The sequence below is a fragment of the Lathamus discolor genome, chromosome 2 (assembly GCF_037157495.1).
Source record: "Lathamus discolor isolate bLatDis1 chromosome 2, bLatDis1.hap1, whole genome shotgun sequence".
Classification (NCBI taxonomy): Eukaryota; Metazoa; Chordata; class Aves; order Psittaciformes; family Psittacidae; genus Lathamus; species Lathamus discolor.
In genome coordinates, this window is record NC_088885.1 from 97032584 (window position 1) to 97057145 (window position 24562).

Genomic DNA, 24562 nt, shown 5'->3' on the forward strand with positions numbered 1-24562 from the left:
GAGCTCTATCAAAATGTCAGCATATAGAATGTTTCTCTAAGTAGTGAGTCATACTAATATATCTGTGTTATCTTAACCTGTTGCTATCAAGATGAAAATGCTATCATTTTAGTCACTACAGTGGCCCTGACAGTTCTGTTGCAGGTTCTGTACATCATTCCCTGAAAGAAGACGCTATCTCTACAATTAAAAAAATCTGTTTTTAATGAAGTCAAAGTGCTAGGCATAATTAACTTAATTTTAATTCAGAAAGTTTTATTTTCACTCCTTCAAATGAAAGTAAATGGAGCAGAAATCCAGCTAGTTTTAAGATAGATCTTGCTTGGTCTATAGATAAGATTATACAGCTTAGTAGCCACAGATACTGTTTCCATTTCTTTTGGAGAAGGGCATCTGAACTACTAAATTTCAGAGTGAAAAATAAATTCTGGTTACAAATTTAGACATTTCCAACTGCACATAATTGATTTATACTGTTAATGCCACACTTAGAAGTACCATCAGTACTGACAATCCATTTTAAGACTATAAGTCATGTCTGTAAAAGGGAAATCACTGAAAAAATAGGCCCAGCATGTCTTTTGGAAGTTTTCTATCACTAAGGAGGAAAGAAACCCAACCAACCAACCAAAAAACCAAACCAATTATAAATAAGATATTTTGGAGGTACAGAATTATACATAGACCAAGATAAGATCCTTGGTGCAGCTAATCTGTTAAGGCAAAGGTTTATTCTGGCAAAAAGCAGGGAAAGGCCAGATAGAGACAGGAACTTAGTACAACTTTTTGACAAGCTAGCAAAATATACACAAAGCTCTCCTGCAAATGTTTCTGAAAAGTAAATGATTTCTAGATACATTTTTCTAAAGCTAGAGTACTACTGAAGTGCTCCTTCAGTCCCACAATGTTAATACATTTTTACTTTTAAAAAGGTTTTACTTTGAGGTTTGATTTGCAGAATCCGGATGGCTTTTGTAAATTAGAAAGATTTCTCTATACTGTGTGGCAAGATCTTGACTTCAAGATATCAGACAAGAACTTTACAGTTATACATTACACTTTACATTTACAGGTGAAGTTCAGCTTCAGGTTATGACAGCCTAGCTGCCATTGTCTTGTTCATAAACCATCTGTGAATAAATAAGGCAATCCCTTTAGCTCGTTTGCAACCTCACTTTCTGTTAGTCTATACATGTTTCCTTAAAGCACGAAAACAAATTTAAACTGCCCACTGCAATACACTTTTAGAATGACAGCAAAAACTGCTGTGTTTTAAGAGTCCTAATTACAGAGCACATTCTAACTACCAGCACTTCCACAGATAGGCTAAGGTCTTAATTAAGATTTGCACAATGGGAGAGCATTTTATTCCACTCCTTGCATGAGTGATCAGCTGACTTCAAGTTACTTTATTAGGAGGTTAGTGTCCTTACATGGCCAATGGGACAGAAATACTCAACTCCTTGATGCAAGTCAGAGATAAGTTTCAGTTATGGTCTATGAACTGCTTTCAAAAAGAGCCACTCTCCCACTTTGTTGATTACAGAAACTAGCTCCTACTGGAGAAAGGGTGTCTATCTAGGAGAGCATTTCACATGATACATTATGTTGAAGAATCATCATCACAAACCTGCCACTAGATTTGTATTCATACCATTGGCCATGAAAACAGGAATCCAATCACAGCTACCTAATGTGTTTGCTTGGACTTGGAAAGGGACTAAAAATACTGCCCATTTCTAACCTATAAATATTTTTGCTGTTAATTTAAAATTTTCTATGAAGTCAAAATATCTCTCATATCTTAGGAAAAGGCAATAGAATATTTTGTAAATAGGAACAAAATTGTTCTTCCAAGGCATTGCTTCCAAGAAACCTAACTCAACCAATCAACATCCTTCTCCCTTCCTTTGTCTATATATTGGCAGGTGATCTGGCTGCACAATTTCTGGGTACAAGCAACACATCAACTTCAGGCTTAAGATTAAGTTTAAACACTCAAGTAAGAGTTAAATTATAATTTAATCACTCTTTATCACAGTCAGACAAAGAAAATGAGAGTCCTGATTTTCAAAGAGAATGAGCACCTAAACTTTCTAATTCGGAAGCTAGAGATTTGTGGGTGCTCCCTACCTTTTCAAGTAGGTCTTATTTAGTAGATACCAAAATCCTGCAATTCTAAATGAAGATACATTCTAGCAGGGAGGAAAAATCAAGGAGTTCTACTGTGAATAACTGCTTCTTCAGAAAATTATACTTGCATCTACATTGTGAATCATAAAACATAAAGCACAGAATGCCTTAAAGTGACGCTGTGCTGTAAGAAATTTTGAATGACTCCATCAAGTGAACTGATCGAATGCTAGGGTCTCCAAATTAATTTCTCTTGTCACCAAAAATTATGATTTTTTTGCTGTATTTTCCTAAAATCGTCATTACTGTCAGCTCCTACAGTGAATGTGACACAGTGTAAACTGTAAGTAATGCTTTGTTCTTACAGCTAAGTACTATCACTATCATAGTTTGCTGGATAAAGACAGAGGTCTCATTGGAATCAAATAATTCAGAAAAGCAAGAATGTAATATTTCCAATTCCTCACTAAATGCATTTCAGCTACTAGTCAAAAATTAACTTCCAGAGAACACTCGTATGAACATAAATGTAAGAATTTGAACTTCTATAAAATATGGAAATGCCATTTCTAGTTCAAAGGATAGTTTTAAGTATCTTTATCTGTTCTAGCATACTCAGTTTAGGATGATACCTTTGATTTTGCAAGACGTTCTATATTTTCTGTGGGGTCAGACCCCACTGATAAAAAGCACGTCAAAGGTGTTTGACAGTCGCTTTCTGTCCACATTGCTTCCATATCAAGAATAAATCCTTCTGCATATTTCCCTCCAAGAGATTCTGTAATGTAGTGTCGAGCCTGAAAAGAAAACAACAAAACCAACACAAGCTACCATCAATATATACTTTATTATTATTATTATTATTATTATTATTGTTATTATTATTATTTAGCATTAATCACTGACGTGGAATTTACCAATACCTACATTAGAAGGCAGCACCTTTCTAAACTTTCATTTTCAACTTTGGTGCAACAAAAGTTACAGTCCACAGAAGGCAATAATTGAAATTCTCAGACAGTAAACTTCAAACAAAGAAAGAATTCTGCTCACACAACAGACATTCTGTGAACATTGCTGCTAGAGGATGCTAAATGCTTTTTTAAAAAGAACTAAAGAAATTCATGCAGAATAGATCAACAGTCAGCTCTGAGGATAGCTCAGATATTGTCCCTAAATTACTGACAGCTAAAGCTTGGTGGATAGCCAGACAAAAGAGTTTCTCTATACCAGCCCCATTCTTAGCATCTCTAAGCATGTACTATTGACACTGTCTCTACAGCATAGCAGATTACACAGATCTTTCATCTGACCCAGTTACTGTCTTCCATATACATGTTGAACTTCAAACAAATTCTCCTGTCCAGTGGTTATCCAATTCAAGTCTCTTACACTGAATATCTATTTCTACAAAACATAAACACAGCTCAGACTTTATCCTTAAAGGTCAAACCTTCCCTATGCTTCTATTGTCCTCTTTTCACAGATATTTTCTAAAAGGACTTCCAAAGCTTTCTGAGTGCATTAAATGCTTTTTTGACTGACATGATTTTCTAACTGTGTTAACTACTAGCACAGATTCTGAGGCATGTATTACGAACAGAAACACCGAGGAACAAGGTGGACTGAGAACGATATAAATTCCAGAAAAAAATAATCATCCACTATTAAGTTTAATTTCTGTCCTCATGAAGAGAGGCAAAATTTTGTAACACCCGGGGAAAAACATCAGGGAAAGAAGAGCTAGAGAAGGTACTAACAAAAAGGATCCCCTCTTTCCTCAAAAATTAAAGTAATTATAGTTTTTAAACCACTGTTCAGAAACATTATTTCTCACAGATCACTGTGCAAGACAATAAAAGTGTTGATAAATAAGCAGAATCAGCTTTATTATTTTTGTCTGTTTAAATTGTGTCATATGGAGCTCCCATACTTCTCTCTTACTTACCATCTAAAGAGAAGGAAAGGGAAAGGGATGGAGGGGGGTCTTGTTGAAAAAGAGGTCCATGAAAACATTGTGTCCCTAAATATAACACAGATGTTATCACAACATGTAACATGGAAAATTGAGATATGCAGGAAATCAGAAGCACTACTTTCCAGTGTAGCTAAAGACAAAAAGGTGAAACCAGTATACTTATAGGCTCAATACCTTTTTTAGGACTACTCAGAGAGGAAAAATCCAAATATTGCAGACTGTGGAGGAACCTCTAGTCTATTGTAGTTTCTTTTACCACATCTGTTGTGAGACAGTGTTTATTATTTCCTCAGCGTGGAGGGTAAGTAAACAGATTATCTGCTATTTTAGTGCATCTATCATGAAACTGAACAGTTCTTTTTCCATTTCTGAGAAAAGAAATAGGGATGTATCTTCTGATTCACCAGAAGAATGCTCTTGCTTGAGAAGTTTCATAACTTCACTTTAGAAGCACCACACAAAAAGAACAGTATTCTTGTAGCTCAAACACAATTTATTTCATGTTTGTGATGCCCTAATTCATTGCAATTAAATAAATTAATAAATATTTCTTTCACATATATTTATTATAAGGATTTCAATATCTAATTTTCAAAACAGATCACTCTGCAACAAATACTAAGATAAAAACAAAATCAGAGAACAGAACTTTGGGACTAGCAGTTCTACAGGAGATGCTGCATGGCATAACCATTGTACAAAAGTATATCTTACTTGGGCAACAGTATGATCTGGGCGCCAGCTACGGACAAGAAGCAGTCTACGGAATTGATCCAGTAAGCTGTCATACCCATCAGGAGTAACAGCCTTTTCAGGTGCTTCTTCATCAAACCACGCTTTCCAAGCCTTCTCATTCCTTATAACTTGCACCAGAAGCTGATTAAAAGGGTACAAGCTAGATAATTGCACAAGATTGAGCCATGTCATGTCAAGAATCCACTTTTTTGGTTTTGGTTCCACAGAATTCAGATCCAAACTGGCACCTCCTGGAAAGTGAAAAGTATTATAGAGGAAAACAATCATTGTTAAACAGAAAGATAACAAGTAATAAAAACATTTCTGCAATTTAGGGAGTGGAATTCTTTGTAAACCCAGATATGGAGACCTAGAATTTGCATGGAAGAGTCATTTAACAGAGACACACTAGGAAAGTGATCTCATCGCCCCACAAAGCTGATATCCTAGTATTTTTTGTGCTTCTTTTTCACTACCTGTAGAGTTGGAATAGTACTTGCCTACCTAAAAGGATACTCAAACCCAATTCTTCAGACCAAAAGTAGAAAGGACGTATGGTTAGTCCAATCTCCCTTCATCTAAATGAGAGAATAAGAAGGCAACATGGTGCATTCATCAAGAGCCTCTTAGCTCAGCCACCACTCCAACATCATGCCCATTAGCACCTCCAACACAGCTGAGTTACAGCTGAATATCAGTTTGGTATTTGCAAAGCAAACTAAAACATTTGCATGACAAGTATCTGACTGTTTTTATCTTGCTATCCGATTGTACTTATCATATCTTGGACACAGTGGGGTGTACCCCCATCAAATTTTATAAACTTTACTGAAACTCTTTGTCATTGTGTCTGAGTAGTGGCATCCTTGGTGCCATGAGGCAATGCAATATAGCAATGTTTTACAACATGTAACAGATTTTCTATATTTTTATACTGACACTTAAATGTGGTACAGAGTCCCCATGCATTCACATGCCTGCTCACCAGCCATCAAAAGAGATTTTGCTGACTGTCTCCAAGCTCACAGAATTAACTATGTGACAACTCAGAAAAGAGGTACAGGAGAAAACTATAGGGTCTCTTACAAAGCAATGGATGTTATTTTCTCTTTTGCAGTGAAATGTTAAATAACCTAATCTGAGCATTTTTTTGATAATGTTGTTTACATTGATCTAGCTTGGGAAAATTTGTTTATTGCCTCTTGGGCCATATATGCTCTCATTCACCAGTTAAAAACCATTAGATCCACTAGGTACAACATATTGTTAGTGCAAGCACTGCAAAATCTGAATTTAGCAGCTCACAAGCAGAACATTTTTTAGAGAAATTACCTTTGATCAATGTCTCAAACTCAGTGTATGAAATTTTCTTGGCCTGCAAATCAACCTTCAGTGCCAGGAGCAACGTAAATAGGAATCTGTGATTTTCATACAGCCCTCGAACTGTGTACTTGAAGACTTCATAGGTGAGATGCTCAATTATGTATACCACCCTTTTTGCTGTGATCTGAGATTTCTGAGATCGTTCCACTGACAGGTCAAAAATGCCGAGGAACTGCCGTAAGGATGTTTGGTACATAATATTAACCAAGCTCATTTCCACAATCAGGAAATAAAGGATGCTACCACGACCAGCAACAGGACGATACTCTTCACGTGCAGTATTGATTTTCACCTCTGTCTCAGCTGCTATGCTTAATTTTTCACTGACCTTAAAATTAATGAAAAAGACCATGAAGATTAAGTCATGTCACTTCTGATTTATACTGCACAAGTAAAAAGAAAAGGTCTTGATTAAGGTCACAAAGGTATTTTTAGTCAAGCTTTGCTTCCCTCTATCAGTGTTTCACCACAGACATTATATCTTCATGTGTTCAAACACCAAGTACAATAGGATTTGATTCAAACTTACACCTTCAAAGTATGCCTGGAATATAAAGCAGTATCCAAGTAACAGTTTAATGTTACAACACTTTATGAAGAAAAAATTACGATGTCTCTACTATTCATTTGTTAAGAAATCAGGTGCTATACAGTGGCTCTGAATTACATAACAAAATGTATCTGCAATGCATATAAAATTCACCTCTTCTGCTGTTGTTTTAGTGGTTCTTAGGACTTCTATCAAAGACTCATCTTCAACCAAAGAGCCCTCTGTACTGGTTAGACGGAAGAGTAAATTGTCTTCAAGCTCCTGCATTTTCCTCTTGTTAGACGTCACTTCTTCTATCAGTTTGACTCTTTCTGCCTCCAGTTCCTGTATTCAGAAATTTTCCTTAGAATATTTCAGATTAATCCAAAGAAAGATTATGACAAAATAGAAAGTGTGATTTCATGCCTGATAGACTGGGCGCTTTTCTGCTTTTTCTATAAAATACAGAAATGCCATATACTATAGTAATTTCTGTGTATACTGTATTTATTGGTTTGTTGGGTTTTTTTTTACTTTTATGCCTCTATGAAACACATGTAGCATGGGGAATAAAAACGAGTTAAAGACATGCAAATGCCTGCAGGGCTGTGATCTTGCTGATGTCATGGAGAAGTCGTGGGAAGGCTCCTTTGACTGAAATGTTAGAATAGAAGAACACAGGCTTTTCAGGAAGGACAGGCAGGGGAGACAAGGAGGGGGTGTTGCCCACTATGTCAGTGACTAGTTAGAGTACATGGAGGTCTGCCTGGGGATGGATAAGGAGCTGAGGGGTCAGGATTACAGGTAGGGCAAGGACAGGTGACATTACAGTGGGGGTCTGCTACAGGCTGCCCAAGCAGAATGACCAAGCAGATGAGGCCCTGTATAGACAGATAGGAACAGCCTCATTTCCACAAGCCCTGGTCCTCATGGGAGACTTCAACCATCTCAGTATCTGTTGGAGGGGCCACACAGCAGAGCATAAACAATCCATGAGGTTCTTCGAATGTGTTAATGATAGCTTCTGTCTCCAAGTGATAAGAGGAGCCAATGAGGAGAGGTGCTATGCTGGACCTTGTTATCATCAACAGGGAGGGGCTGGTGGCGAATGTGAAGCTCAAGGGCAGCTTTGGAGGCAGTGACCATGAAATGATGGACTTCTTTAGAATAGTAAGGAGGGCACACTACGCTGTCGAGGGAGGTGATTCTCTTCCTCCACTCTAGTCTCATGAGACCCCACTTGCAGTACTGCATTCGGCTCTGGGGCCCCCAGCATAAGGACATGCACCTGCTCAACCAAGTCCAGAGGAGGCCATAAAGATGATCAGAGGGCTGGAGCATTTTTTCTATGAAGACAGGCTGAGAGAATTGGGGTTTTTCAGCCTGAAGAAAAGAAGGATCAGGGGAGACCTTATAGCAGCCTTCCAGTACCTGAAGGAGCCTACAAGAAAGCCGGAGAGGGACTTTATACAAGGGCACGTAATGACAGGACAATGGGGAATGGCTTTAAGCTGAAAGAGGGTAAATTTAGATTAGATATAAGGAAAAGCTTCATTTTAGTAAGATGCACAAAGCACTAGAGCTGGTTTCCAATGGGAAGTCATAAGAGCCACATTAAGTACTCAAAATTAAATCAGACAAAGGACCGAAAGATACATTGTATCAATGGATTTTACATTGTTAGGAAAGTTGACTGGATGACCTTTTCCATTTCTGATTTCTATGATTTTGTAACTTCACAAGATACACTCCTCTCCTGCTTATAAAATAGCAAATGTCACAATTATTATCTATGTCATATGGAATTTTTATGGTATTTCTACAGGATAGACAATGGCAAGGGAACAATGACACACAAGTCAACACAATGCTAAGTGAAATGAGGCATCCATACTGCTCAGTCCAACACAGCTCAGGGATACTCTTGCTGGCTACCTTTACTTAATCAATCAAGTCAACCTTCCTGTAAGAAAATGGTAGTTAAAACACCAGTCTACCTACACCCAGGGCTTCAGTTTATTTTCATTCTTGTCAACATGCAAAGTTACAGAAAAAAAGATACAGAGTAATGCAGGACACGAGAGGCTCTCCTGTATTTTAGAGAAGTGACAATTTTCTTTACTCTCACAAGCTTATTTGGAAACCTGTTTGTATTGTATTCTAGGGCTGTGGAATGTAGCCCCGTGGAAGCTACAAATAGCTGCATCCCAAAAGAAGAGAATGACTTAAGCATTAGTTGGTCAGCTTCAAGTTTTCTGTGTTTTCTCCTCTTTACCATTAACACAGAAAAGATTAAAATTACACAAAAAGGAGTAGTTCTACAGAACACTCAAACACACATTTATGTACATGCTTAAATTCTACTTAAGGATATGCTTTGTTTAAGAACAGGCACCTTACCCATTCTATTTGTAAGTTTGTAAAGAGTATCTCACAGAAAAATTAATACAGTAGATGCCAGGCTTTTGTTGGCAAGAGGACCTCATGATCACATTTGCAACAACCCCCTCCTCCCAGCTGTTCTGAATACAAATAGTGGCAGCAACTTTGTCATCAAAGTACAAAAAGATGCTGATTTTTTTTTTTTTAATTTTTCATATAGTTACAAGAGCAATCTTTAAAGCTGAGAAGAATAAACACTTTTTGATAGTATATTTCATTGATCACTACAGCAATTTTTCGGAATGTCTTGGTCCTTTTAATCTATTACTTTAGTTCAGTGATCATAAACTTGTTTTTTGTTTGTAATACAAAACCAGTTCTTTAGATTCCCTGTTCATGCTCTGTCTTTTCTTTGAACTAAATTTGTCAGAGCACCATTGGCACCAGGACATTCATCTCTTATTGAGACAGAAGGGACAGAACAACTATTATTTCTTCATATCAAAGGAAGAAGTTTAATAAATATTGATCACCTGCAACCATGTCCCTGTGCAACAAGTAGTACTGATACTAATCAGCTACCATTGCAGCCCTCTTCAGCTTATACATAGCACTGGATGAATATTTTTCAGTGTCTATATTTTTGACCCAAAATGCAATCTAAGTGTTGCTACATACCTTCAGTATGAATTCTGTAACAGTTTTGTCCAGGAAAAAAACCCCACAGTGTGAGGGTATTGGAAGGGGATAGAGGGGTGGCAGAGGGTAAGAGAGATGAATTTTGCTTATATAAACATGCATCTACCTGAGTAAAGATTAAAAGCTTTCAATCCCTAGCATCCATCCAAACCTGCTAATGGGTGGCTTTTCCTCAGTACCTGCCGTTACATCTTTCCCATTTTTAATGGAACAATTCACAGGAAGTTTGGGCGTAACAAAGATTTTCTAGGGCGTGGTTGTGAATGTCAGACTGAAGGAAGGGCACTTATATTCCAGTCCTTACTTCAGCAAATGCTCATTTGAGGAAAGTGGAAAGGTGCTGGTCAAAGAAAGTGACACCACCACTAAAGCACACTGGTTAGAACATTCTTCGGGAAGCCAGAGAAAGATTAATGAATTCCTTTAGGTAGGGAATTGCTCTGACAAGAGCAAGCCTACCTGAGTTACTGAAAGCAGCAACTCTGCTAATCCAAACCTTATTTTTGGTTACTTTTCTCACAAAGACACAATTACAAAATGTTCCATTTGAAATTAATAAGTCACTCAATTTGGCATGAAATACAACTTCTGTGCTTTCACTTTAATGAGAAAGGGAGAAAATATTTCATTTTAGTGTAATAGGACCATAACATTCATGTATTTATTGATATGACTGACAAAGTAAAAAACCCACATTTGTCCCCAGTGCCTATGATGAATAGACTCCTAAGTTTTTGAATAACCAGGCTGTTAAATTAGATCACACAAAAAGAAAGAGGAACAATCTAGGAATTGAATTATTGTGGAGGCTGTCTCAGATTTTATATTAGGAAATAAAACTCCTGAGAAATGCCTGAGAGAGGATTTTCTTCTTTATATTTACTTCCATGTAATCAATAGAAATTTTACTAACAGCAGAGTCAAGTTAGTGTTCAAGGCTCCCTAAAAAATCTCATAACTCCTTGCACACTAGAGCCTGACTGGCAAAAGTAGCTCGAGTTCATAAGCACTTTTCATGTAATTCAAATTAAGTTTAAAAAGGAATTTAAAAATAAAAGAGGTTTCTGACTGAACAAGGATCCTTTGCTATGTACGAAGGAATAAAGATGCTTTATGCATGTCATGTATATGCGTGTGATGTATTTTTAATGAATAATTTTCTTTCTTCTCTTTCCAAGGCCAGATCTTAAAATAAATGTTTATGTCCCTCCATTCAATAAAAACCCAGCTCCACATTTTCTTTCAGCAAATGCACAAACCCCTAAACGTTCATTCAGATTTTTGTTCTTGCATTTGATATCAACTAAGACATTGAATATATCCACTCATGGTGCAGATATTGAAAGCTTTTCTATATACAAATACTGTTAGCTACTAGATACCTGTTTTTCTGTGAGGATCACACGTCCAAGGAGCTGATCTTCCAGTCCTTTCATAGTAACAGTAAAGTCAATCACAGTTGTTCTTGCACTAATTTCTGGAGTATAGGCAGGATTAGCCAGTTTTGTCGTCATATAAAGGGTAAACCCCTTCATCAGATCTACCTCCTTATCACCTACTTTGACCTGAAAATAAAACATATTACTCAAATTTCAAAAACTAAATTCAGAAAAACAGATATTTTACGCAGTGAAAAATAGATGATGTTTTCATTTATACTCTTTAAACTTTCTGCTTAAGGGGTAAAAAACCCCGACCCCATAAGTCCACTACTCATCTTTCTGAAGTGTTGCAAAGGTGTGAACCTCGGCAGTATCCAGACTACCAGACAGCCAGCATCTGTTCTATCAGTTTTTATTCTATGTCCACAATTATCTTACCTTGTGTGCTGAACCAGATTTTATGAAATTTTTTTCCAAGATGTTATCTAGAGCAGGATCTAGTTCCTCTCCAACATCTTCTATTAACAATGGTCGGCCAAGAGACAGACAGTCTTCCATATGACTTCTGAAGAACTTATGGTTCATAGCTGTAACCTAGGAAGATTAGTTCACAATATAGAATGCATTTGCAAGCACATAGAAAACAGTATAAAAATATACTGCAACTTTCAACAATTATTCTCATCCTACATTTTAGGGACAAACACCTGCCTCTGCTAAAATGAACAGAAGTTTAACAGAATAAGAGGTCACACTTCTCTATTATCTTTATTTACATAACCTACATATAAAATCATAGAGTCATTGACACAACATAGCTACACCGCCTCCCCATCTGCCTGGATTGTCTGTCCTAAAAAGCCTGAATATATGAGATACATTCTTCTCTCTGTTTCCTGTTGGTTACTCACACTAGTGTTTCTTGATCCAAATCTGTAGGCAAAGTAACATCTGATGTAGAGGAAACCATGTTATCTACTGTAAGACAGTAGATTTCATACTGTCACATTCACATAAATTCTTCTGTGAATACAGCTCATGTTTAAGGGGAGCTTTTCATCATATTTTTAATAAAGGCATACATTGTCACAAAATCTTTGAATATTTTACATTATTTTTCTGTCTCAGTCAATACTTCCCATTTCTAGCTGTGTTTCTACACCACTTTTTGAACACATGCAACTTATCAGAAACTGGATTTGGTGTGGGATTGAATGTTGGGCTGTTCTTAACAGTGCTAGGAAATACAGCTCTAGATCAAGCTCCAGAAGGTTAAGTATTTAGTTAATGACATCACCATGATGTCATAAGCTCTCTGGATGTCACCATCCATCTCAGTTCCCTTTTCTTATCCATCACCCTCAGAGTGAAGACTGTATACTTGGCATTCATGTGATAATCTACAGTTGTATGACAGGCTTGTTTTATTAACAACTAACTCTTTAGTATCATGCTTGCTCTGACCTGAAAATGTATCAGATGTTTAGATCTTTATCATAACCCATCTTAATGATATTTTTGTAAAAAATTATGGAGGTTAGGCTGATTAGAAGGGGGAAAATAAGTTTTGAATTAAATAGAGGATCCAGGTCCCAAATAGGATGCAGTGTTAGATAGAAAGTGAGAAGGGTGCATAAATTAAGCTATGAATATTTTTATCACAATAAAGCATATCACATTTAATCATCAAGATACAGCCTAAATTTGGGCTTCGTGCTTGACAGGCTTCAAAGATTACTACATTTCCATTCTACCTCAGGACACCATTCTGCTTTCAATTCCTCCCTTTTCCTTTTCCCTATTAGCCTCTTAAAATGATTACCCTAAAAAGTAATTGCCATGCAGTACCAACTTCCTAGTACTGTCTGGTCTTAATTTTGTAAGTCATTTACTTCCCTCTAAGTTCCTCTTTCTCCATCACAAAAATTAAAAGATTCATCATAAAAATAGATACAGCATAACATAAAATTCCAATTTGCTCTTCAAAATGTCTGGGACATGACAAAGCAGTAAAAACTATTTCACCCTGAGACTGAAAGGTCACAGATTTTGCATCAGCCTTATTTTAATTTCTGCCTAATTATATACCATAAACATCAGATTTAAATTACATATGGCCAAAGTATGACAACAGAATAAATAGTTTGCATTGCTAACTATGATGTGACATGACACATGCATAAAAAATATTAAATGAGCTATTTACCTGGAGTCCATTATTCTTTTCCTTATTTTTAATCCAGGTCTTTCCTTGACCTTGTGGATCAATCAGCAGAGGATATCTAGATGCTTTTGTGACAATTATGCCATTCTGAATTGAAAGGTCATCGTTTGGAAGACCTTGGAGATTCCATTCACCCACTGTAGTATTGTCAACAAGCATACCAGTAAGGTTCAGGTCCTAACAGAAAATATGCAATTACAAATCAGTACCAGTTAGAGGAGCTATACTAAAATGTTTGATGGGAGGTTTTTCTTCTTATTCTGATCATAATGCATGATAGAATGCATTTGGTAGTTATCATTTCCTTTCTTTAAAGTTCAGTGCCTAAATCACTGTTGTGCAATAATGAAAGTGAAGTCTGTAGAGGCTTTGATGTCCATCAAAGACAGTTGGAGAAATTCTGAAGCCAGTTCAATATCTAACGACAAGCTGATTTTGGTATTGGCAAACTCTTTTTTTGTCAGCTCAAGAGGAAGGGTCATCTTGGTCACAAAAGCTTCCTCCTGCTGTAAAGCTGTAAAGTACCCTCCAAGTATATTCCAGTAAATATAGGATGGCTTGTAGGAGACTCAGACAAGAGAAAGGAGATGTGCTACATATCAATAATCATGAACCATAATAGACAATTATTGCTGCCATGTTCAAAACTCTTCCCAACTCATACAATCTCATAGAGCTTGATTTGCACATACTGAGTAACCTGCTTTATTTTATTCACTGTGAACAGTGACTGGCCTCTCAATAATTATGTGAAGAAAACAATGCTTAAAATCACAAACCAAACACTCCAAATTAGAAAATAGCCTAATAATTATGTGAATTTAAACAGAATAAATTTGAAGAGGTTTTTTATTTTCTCTGTATATTTTTCACACAAGAATTCCTATGTATAAGCTACTTCTACATTTGTAGTTTGTCTCTAAAAAGAAAGAAATGGCCCTCAAGTCCTGCAAAAATCACATAATTCAACATCTGAAGCCTAAAGCAAAATTTCAGATACTGCCAGACTTGTGATACAGTCACGAGAGCTAGTGACAACAATGGCTGCAAGACTCAAAAGCTTTTTTGCTGCTTTGATTTTTTTACTGCTCTGATTATTGAAGAATCTGAACAAAGCTATGCAAACCATTCTCAGAAGACAAAAGAGAGAGAAACTTTTAAGAAACCGATTTCCATTTGTAAAAAGGACAGTAAAGCGTTTAATAACCAAAATTTTCAGCAATTGGACCCCAAAACCATACTTAGCTCTTTAAGCAGAATAGTAGGGTCTAAACAGCTTTGAATTTTTTCTTACTGCAGCAGGAAGTATCAGTCACCCTGCAACTCTGAAACTTAGCTAATTTAAGTGCCTAACTACACAGATAGATAGCTAATTTTAAACAGATCTCTTTAAACTGTTGTGCTGAAATGACTCATACACCCACAGCCAGTTAGTCTGTGACAAAGTAAGGCAGATGTCAAGCCTTTTGCTTGAACTGCAAAGCTGCTTGCTTTCCTGTGAAGTATCAAGAGAAGCCCATATGCTGCCTTTTGTGAGTACTTAATTCACCATGAAAAATTAAAACTCCCTTCCATAGACTATCACTGAAATCACAATCCTGTCTTTAATGGTAACTATCTAAACAGAGTGGTAATTATGTTTTGAAACTAGTTAAGTTTGGCGTTCTGTGTCTAACCTATCCATATGAGGAAAAAAAAACAAGGCAACAAAAAACACTCAAAAAGTATTCCTCAAATTTTGAAGGATGCAGCTGAGTAGTAATGTGGTCTGAACATGCTCACAGAAGCAGAATTTCAGTTCTTAATGTCTTGCTTTCTAAGGACATTATACATTCTAGTTCTTATCCTTAAATGGTAAGAAACTTGACAAATATTCCCTAAGGTAAGTAGCTTTTAAGAACATTTTATACTCTGAATTTGAGATAGAGCATCCCTGGGATGAATGTATGTAGGATAAATGTAGGATAACTCCCATAGCACACCAGTAAAGAACTTTCCTGAGACTGCACTGCTACTAGTGCTTTATTAATAAATCCATCTTGGCTTTACATATTACTTATCATCAGGAGCTTTCAAATCCCTTTGCTGGGCAAGTCAAAATCATTTATCTTTGTAAGTCATAGCATAAGTTGGGCTAGGCTGTGAGGTTCATACTGTCATGTCAAGGTTAATCACATTTACAAGAAACATTATGCACTATCTAATGTAAAACAAAAATAGTAAAAATATATAGAAGTAACTTCTATGATATGAACATCACGACAAACGTCCCATGGCAAAGAGGTCTCCCTAATATCCATTCAAGTGTTTAAGCTCCCAGGAACCTGGAAAGAGGGTACAGCAGGGAATCTAATCTACCTTCAGCTGTTTCACAATAGTGCAGCCACTGCTGTACATGTTGTTCACTTACTCCTAGCACTTCCAGTAGCACCTGCTCTGTCAAAAGCTTTGACAGCTGAGGACAGGAGCCATTTGAGCTTAATGCCTCCACTCCTGTGCTGACAGTAAGAACTACAACCTTTACTGCTGGAGAAAATATACTTGGGTATTTACAAAACCAAGCAGAAGGCAACCTGGGCAGATTACTCAGACAGTTTTCATTATTATGGACTAAAACCTGCTTTCAGTATGAATATGTCTTCCAAGTGCAAGGAAGAGTATCGGACAGACCTCCTAAAAATCATGGAATAGCAATAAGGCTGCTGCTGGCCATAAAGAAAGATAATGCACCCAAACAGCTCCCAGGTCCAGCACTCCTGGGGCAGATAATGGTAGAAAGAAAGAACAAGATTCCTGTAAAGGAAACTGCCCTGTATCTTAGTCCCAGCATGCAGGTGGTTCACTTTATTAAAGGTAGTATATGATGTGATGGAGCACGTGAGGAAAGGCTGAGAGAGCTGGGGTTGCCCAGCCTGGAGGAGAGAAGGCTCTGGAAAGACCTCATTGTGGCCTTTCAGTTCTTCAAATGGGCCTGTAAGAGGGATGGGGAGAGACTTTTTAGCAGGGCTTGTTGTGATAGGCTGAGGGGTAATTTAAAAAACAGGAAAACGATTTTAAACTAAAAGAGGGGAGATTCAGGCTGGATGTGAGGAAAAAAATCTTCACAATGAGGGTGGTAAAATACTGGCACAGGTTGTCCAGAGAGGTGGTGGATGTACCATCCCTGGAGACATTCAAGGCCAGGCTGGATGTGGTTCTGGGCAGCTTCATCCAGTTGAAGATGTCCCTGCTGACTGCAGGGGGGGTTAGACTAGATGACTTTTGAAGGTCCCTTCCAAACCAAACTGTTCTGTGATTCTGTGTGGCAGGGAACTGAAGCTGTATGATGGGACCCTAGCTCTGTTGCATTTTAGGCCACCTCTGCCTGCACAGACTTAGGCCAACTGAGGAGAAGCTGTAATGTCAGACTCCCTGAGAACAGACTTAGTGGTGACAGATGTGAACAGATTTAAGACCTTAGACTGGAGGAAGCTGAAGTGGTATAAAACAAGCTTACAAAATCCAGGTTTTGTTTAACTTAATAATTTCAACAAGGCACTTCAAATTAAACTAAACTAAATGCTGTAGGTACATAGGTATGACAGAGAAAGGGAGAAAGCAGATTTTTAGTGGCAGCACATGAGACTGCAGGTGGTAAAAGTGTAAAGAGGGTAAATGTTGTGGGGTCCCTGGGAGTTGATTGGGGCATAACTCCCACCCAACCCAGACTCCTCTCCACCTTTGCACCCCCTATGGGTCTAACCTGGGAGCTGCTACTTCAAAGACTGCCTAGAAAACTGTAGGGCCACAGCAATACCAGGTGTGGGCTGGCATTCTCTAGCACATAATCAGAAGTTACTCCTTGTAAGGGGATAACTTCAGATGCTGACAGAGACAGGTACAACCGGTGTTTTCTTCAATATATCTATTTTCTACTTTCAGTAAATACTGTATGTGGCTGATTTGCTTGACTTTATGGCTGAAGCTATGGACACAGCATGGTATTTGCAAAAAAGCATTAAATACGGGGGAAAACAGAGACTACGTGATAGAACCTTGTATGTTAAGGTAAATCTGTTCTAAGCTGGTAAATGCTTACTTCATTTCCTATATTACACAATTTCCCCCCAGGGCAGCTGGCCTCAGACAGCATCTCTCTTAGATTTGCCAGAGTGATGGCTTATATACCAATCTTGCAATGCATGACAGTATAATGAGGATTTTAAAACATAGTGCTTCAGAAACTCGGTTGTCAACTGTTAATTTTTTCTTTATTAAAAATTTGATGGAAGGTGGCAGCCAATATATAATCTTCCAATTACATACTTTTCCAGAATGGAATGTTCTGCCTATCATTACTCTGCAAGGCAAAGAATAAGGTCAGGACACAGCATGAACACTTACATTACTGTATGGAATGTTACTGTTGTCCATCTCTTTCTTCCACAATTGGAGCAGCAAATTCCTGTACTCCTGATTGAAAGGTCCAGAGTAAGAGAGAAATCCAGTAGCCAGAAGAACATTCCCCACTAAATTAGTAATCTGATTTTGAAAGGTTTTGCTGCTTGCTGTCCAACGAAGCTGTATGTAGAAAATTATAAAGAACTTAGGTTAAGCAAAACTAACATCTCTTTCTGGTAAATAACTGCCCTTCAAACCGAAGTATTTTTTCTTCAAATTATTCTTTTCAGTAGTAGTAGAGGTCTGCTTGGAAGAGATGGCAACCACCTGGGGAAAAAGCATCTTTGCTAACAAGCTGGCCAAACAGGTAAGAAGTGCTTTAAAGGAAGAATTAAGTGAAAAGGAGAAGATGACCAACAATCACATGAGGAAGTGGAGATTGCAAACAAAACATGTGGGGCAATATAAACAGTAGGGACTTAGTAATCAATAAACAGGGCTAATGGAGGAACACCCAAGCACATCCACATAAACAAAGAAGTGCCTACCAGACAGAACATGGGAATAGCTTTCATACTGTTTCTGGGAAATTAGCACAGCTGGACACCTCTCTGAAGTACTTGTGCACTAATGTGCACAGCATGGAGAACAAACAAGTAATTAGAGGTCTGCATGTGGCTGCAGAGTTGTGATGTCATGGGGATCATGGGGACATGGTGGGAGGGCTTCCACAACTGGAGTGCTGCAACAGGTGTACACAGGCTTTTGGGGCAGAACAAGCTGGTGAGAGTGAGACTTTTTTTTCATGTGATAGAGCAGCTGGAAAGCAGAGAGTTCTGCATCTGAGACTCTGCAATGGACAATGAGCCAGTTGAGAACTTATTGGTTAGGGTTAGGGGCAGAGCAACCCAGGTGATATTGTGTGTGTCTATTACAGACATGACTAGCAAGAAGTAGATGAGGTCTTTTTCTGACAAAGGGAAGAAACCTCCCATTCACAGGCACTGTTCTACATGGGGGACTAACCACCTTGATAGCGTCTGAACGGACAACACAGCAAGACACAAGCAATCTAGGAGATTTTAAGGAGTACACTGACAAAAAATTATTAACACAGGTAACTGAGGATTAATGAGGGAGTGTGGTTTGCTGAACCTCAGACTTGCAAACAAGGAAGAACTTGTTGCTGATGCAAAGGTCAAGGGCAGCCTTGGCTGAGAGAATTATGATGGTTTAGCCTTGAAAACAGACAGTGCAGGGGGAATTTTATCAATGTGTACAAATACCTGATGGGAGAGTGTAAAGCAGATGGTACCAGACTCTTTTCAGTCATACCCAGTGAAAGGACAAGGGGCAGCGGGCACAAATGGAAATACAAGAAATTCCAATTAAACACACATTAAAATTTTTTACAGTGAGAGTGGTCAAGGACTGCAAGGAGGTTGTGGAGTCTCTGTCTTTGAAGATACCTAAATGCAACTGGAGAATGCCCTGAGCAACCTGCAGTATTTGACCTTGCTTTGAATGGGGCAGGGGGTTGGGTTAGATGAACTCCACAGGTCCCTTCCAATCTCAATTATTGCATGATGCTGTGATTTTCTGAATAATATTTTTGAGTTTTACTTATTCTTTTCTCTCCAGGTTTCTGTTCCCTGCCAATCACTCTGCATGCAGTCTTGGACAGAACCTACATGTTTTAAATTTAGAAAATACACATTTAACCCAGTGTCAGTTTTGCCCAAGGCTCCAAGTGCCATACACAGTCTTTCAATTTTTTTTTCTGAGTTTTCAAAAGTAGAATAGAAGCCCCACAATAAGGTGCTCTAAGTGCCTATTTTGGTTTTGCTTTTAATAGAGAAATTCACTGAAAATCTATGGTAAAGCATTTAACAGTTTTGACTGATATATTTTGAAGTACAGCTAAGAAAACAAATTCTGAAGTCCTGGCTTCACAGGAGATCTCATCAATTTTGACTCTGTGTTGAAATCAACCAAAGAATTATCAAAGCAAATAATCAGATGAGAAAAACAAAAGGTAACCTGCTTCTTCTGGACACCTTTAGGCTGAAGCCAGAAAAACCTGCACAGGAAAGGTAAATTTCAAGCTCAGTGCAGAGGAAAACAATTAATCAATAATTCTACAATAGGTTCCAGTAGAAATCTGAACTTCAAATATAATTCAGGAAATTAATCAAGCTTCTAATTCTTATGTTTGTATACTTGGTGAGAAAGAGAGTAATCCTTCTTACAAATATTTTAGGGCAGTTATTTACGTTAAGCTTAATTTCTCTTACTAAAGCTAAAAGGAACTTGGCTCCTTGGCTTTAAATCTGAACTTTGTCCCGGTACAAGCCATATGGTATGACATAAATCTTCATATGCAAGAATTAAGTTAACACAAGAAACTGTTTTACTTTGTTAGATACATTAAGTTCAGTCGAAAAACATACATATAACTAAAATAAAGTGTCATATAATATAGAGATGTCACCATGCCTTGAATTTCTTTAGGACTACTAATGATCATCATGGAGTATTCTCAAAATTGAGCACCCACTTTCTGCTGCAAACCTACTCATATGTGCCAGTACCTTTTCTCCACCTAATCCCTCAATCAGAGCTGTGGCATTGTTCATTTTCTTTCTGCATGCTTCAGCATCATCAAGTAAGGTCTGCTTCTCTTTCATAGCACTATCATACATGGCTTGTACTTCATCCAGTTCCTTTTGCTTCTCATCCAGCTGAATTTGTGCATTATTCAGTTCCATTTGGGCAGCTGCAAGTCTTCCCTCTTGTAAGGCTAAATTTGCCTACAAATATTTAAAAGTAAAAAGTAGTTACTACCTATTGTTTGGCAAGAGCAAATGACATTCATTTAATGGCACACATTGCAATGGATTGGGTACTTTTAAAAATTATACGTTTAGGATGACAGCAGTTTTTTTCCTTTTTTACTTGTTAACCTGAAATTAACACAGGCATAACACTAAAGATACTCAATGCAATCTTAAAATATTTTAGTATTTTCAGAATGATCTATTGATCACATAATGATAAATGATTTGAAATCACAATACACTTGAAATAGCTGTGTACCAGATATAAGAAGCAATCCATACAATGTTTTCTGTAATTTATTCTCAATGCAAAAGAAAATTAACATTGTCCTCATGGACAATAGTAAAGATAATGGCACTTACTCTTCTCCTCTATTTTCTCATTAATTTCTTCTACAATAAAAATACAACAAACATTTTTTGCTCTTTTGGAAACTAAAACTCTAGAGACTTTTCTCACATCCCTATATAAACTTGAATGATGTGTTGCTAGTCATTTAAATGTGGCCTCTTAACTTGACTATTCCTAACAGGGGAAGAAAAGTATTCTGTGAATTCAGAGCATGTTTCCAAGTATATGTTTGCAAAGGATTAGAGACTGACAAAGTTCTTATGAAATTCACACTTGGAGATAAAGGTTGCTTCCATTTACTCTGAATATTTAAAACACTTGTTTAAATATCATGCATCTTATTTCTATTTTTTCTGCTTTCAGAGTTATGAGGATGGAAACCAAGACTCTGTAAAACCTGTTTCATCGCAAATATGAAACTTGACAAGTTCCGAGTAGAGGATTTAGTGTTACTGTGTCCTGCACCAGGGAAGAGGTGGGGTGGTATGAAAGATACGCACAGTGCAGAGCTCTTTCTGGATCTTAATAAGACAGACCTGAAAACAAATGGCTTAAGATAACTGTTTTAAAAAGATCCATAATAAGAAAAGGAACATTGAGAATGTGTAAATCTTACATCCCCTCAGATGCTGGGCACCCCACATTCATGCAGCATCAGACAGAGCCTGGATAGATCTTCCTAAGGCATGCTGTGCAGAGAAGATCCGTCCCATGGAGAGAAAATTCTGTCTTTTGGTCATTCAAGCTATTATAAACACCTCTTATTATTCTGTCTTATGAAAGCAGTACCTTAATAACTATGCTCTCCTATCCTTAAATTCCATGAGGGCTAAAAATGGGAGTAAAACAAAGCTGTGACATATTGTTCCACCCCCAGCTGACAAATAGTGAGGTTACACAGCGAACAGGATCCTTGGAGAGTTGGGAAGAACAACCTAGGCAGAACAGCTGGAACAACAAAGAACTTAGAGCTGGCTGTGTGGATTCATATTTCACCTTGACATTTATCACAGTCGGATGTGAACCTCAGTGGAAAAGGATGGCCATGTGAATTCCCAACACATATGAGCAATGATGCCTTGTAAGTATGAAAAACAGGCTTCTGTGCACCAATAAACTAACCACAAAGGTGTAAAAGACTGATAAAACAGATTTCCCAGTTCTTAAAAGCTCTTAAGAGGCTACCAGCTTTGAAGGTGGAGGTACAGTGAAAAAACATTTCAGATGAGTACAAAGAAAAAGTATATTGTATTCTAACACACAAAAAAAAAACACAGCAAAATTATATACACAGGACTTCACGGCATCTCTAGAAAATTACTTGTAATAAGAAATTATTTTATAGACAATTTAACCAAAGTTTTCAGCCAATTTTAGCGTAATCATAACAAAATTGTAATACATTTTGGTATTAGTTTCATTTGTAGGCTGATTAATCATATGAGATGAATAATGGTTGGTTGCACAACGACTGCTAACATAACGGAATGAGCAATTTACATGATTCCCAAAGGCAGAAAGACCACTTGTTTCAGATTACCCTATGAAATCATCACCACTTGCTCTCTCCCTGCCTGTATTTCTAACCCCATTTTTCAAAACTATATGGGTACAAACACGGTTTTTGTATTGACATCACTGGCAGGTTGGCTGGCAGCTTCCTCTGCAGAGCTTTGCCATGAAAGCAGGAGGCAAGTTCTGCTGCCAAGGAGGATCTTCGGTACAAGAAGGCTATTATTGTTGCAAGCAGCTTCAAAGATTTCCAGCCAACTACAGGCAGGAAGGAAATGTGTCTCCCAACCACAAAGAACCACTGTGGCCTTTCTAATTTTAGTGGCACTGCTATGTGAACAAGCTTCACACCCTTCATTTCATCGCTCTGAGTAACGCAGCCAAGCAAGGATTCACAGTTTTTTCCAGTTGGATGCAGTGTGAGAGTTTGAATAAATGGATTTTATGTGAATGAATCATGAGGGCTCAAGACATGAGATCCACATTCCTATCTGCACTCCTGGGAGGGGTCTACGCTAGAACATACCTTGGCTTGCGTGAGAGCAGCAGCTTCAGCCTTGTCTTGCCATTGGCATTGTGGGGAACCATACAGACAATCTTCTCAATATCTGCTCCAGCCAGTGCTTCTACCTTCTATCTGCATGGAGCAATATGGACAAAGTATCTGTGCCAGCAAGGGCTATGGACCAAATTGTTAAGCAGATATTTTGCCATCTTCTGAGTTACCCTCAGAGAAGACTCAGAGAGGTGGTGAGATGATCTTGCCCCTTTCAACCTTTCTGCATTCCACATAAAACCAGCACAAATAAGCACATAATTATAGTCCACAGCTATAGTGTTAAATTAAACATACGCAGGACCTTTCTCTGCCACTCAGGTTAACTAGCTTATATTAAGCTTTTCCAGCCTCTAAAACAGTATGGCTGCATGCAGTCTCATAGAAACAGCTATTGGATCAAACTAGTTTGTGAAAGGTGCTCAGAGACTGCTGAGAAAATGCTGCTTAGCCAAGATCAAATTCACACTAGGGATCATTCTAAGAATTTAATAGTGCAGATGATCACTTTCCAATGTCTAAAAAAAAAATCCTTATTACTGTTTAATTTATTAGTATTGACATAGTCGTAAATTTCTCATTGATTCATTGCAAACTCAGCTTTGCAAAGCACTGAGTATATCTGGCCCTGATCCAAGAAGGCATTTAAATAAAAATGCCTTCTCCAATAAAAATCTCACATAATTTAATGCTATTCCCACTCTTGAATGGAATGCCCAGACCAGCCCCAGATCACTCTGAAGAGCAGCTATTGCTCGGTAAATTCAGGAAATGTTACCAGAAGTAGGAGAACACATAAGAAAAAAAAAAAAAGCATCTGAAACTTTATAGTTGACTACTAGTTGACTACTATAGTTGACTACTAGACTATAGTTGACTATAGGAAGATTTGGAGCTTTCCTAGCATCTCTCATTTCAGGAATTTTAGCTTTCCAAGTTCATTGTTCTTACAGTCCATTGAGCACTCACTACTGCTAGACCAGGCCAGAAGGCTTCTTGCACTTAGACACTCTCACTCTGCTCAAGAGACACTGCGGGTGTGCTGGGTGGCCACCTTTGCCTATTGCTTCAGTCCTGTCATGGGCACATGGCATCTGACTGACAGCTTTTCATGGAAATGCAATCTCAAGCTGCTCCTCGACCCAGGTCACTGCAGATTTTTCACACAGATATTCCACTAGTTTTGTATCATCTTTGTCAGAGCTTTAATATCATGGTAAGTTGGCATTCATCATTATTTAAGGAAACATTATAAGAAAGGCAAACATATACACAGGTTTTGCAGACATTACAAAATCAATGTTTTTCCACCAATCTAAAACATTATACACATATACCTATGTATACACCTTCACATATGTACACACCTTCACATATGTACACACCTTCACATATGTACACACCTTCACATATGTACACATGTAAAGAGATCCATGCAGAGTGACATTAATAAAATCTTGGCCTCTTTCTTTGCTGTCAT

The 24562-nt window shown here is 37.7% G+C and overlaps 1 protein-coding gene across 1 annotated transcript in view; it reads right to left on the reverse strand.

Annotated features, from left to right (window-relative positions):
• LOC136008472 (dynein axonemal heavy chain 5-like) overlaps positions 1–24562 on the reverse strand; it is a 176741-nt gene that overhangs the window by 36424 nt on the left and 115755 nt on the right. Inside the window, exons 61-69 of the mRNA XM_065667810.1 lie at positions 20417–20635; positions 17829–18005; positions 13428–13622; positions 11660–11815; positions 11222–11404; positions 6933–7103; positions 6179–6557; positions 4826–5097; positions 2766–2930 (exon numbers count right to left, since the gene is read on the reverse strand). Coding sequence (XP_065523882.1) covers positions 2766–2930; positions 4826–5097; positions 6179–6557; positions 6933–7103; positions 11222–11404; positions 11660–11815; positions 13428–13622; positions 17829–18005; positions 20417–20635 — 1917 coding nt within the window. The remainder of the gene's footprint in view (positions 1–2765; positions 2931–4825; positions 5098–6178; positions 6558–6932; positions 7104–11221; positions 11405–11659; positions 11816–13427; positions 13623–17828; positions 18006–20416; positions 20636–24562) is intronic.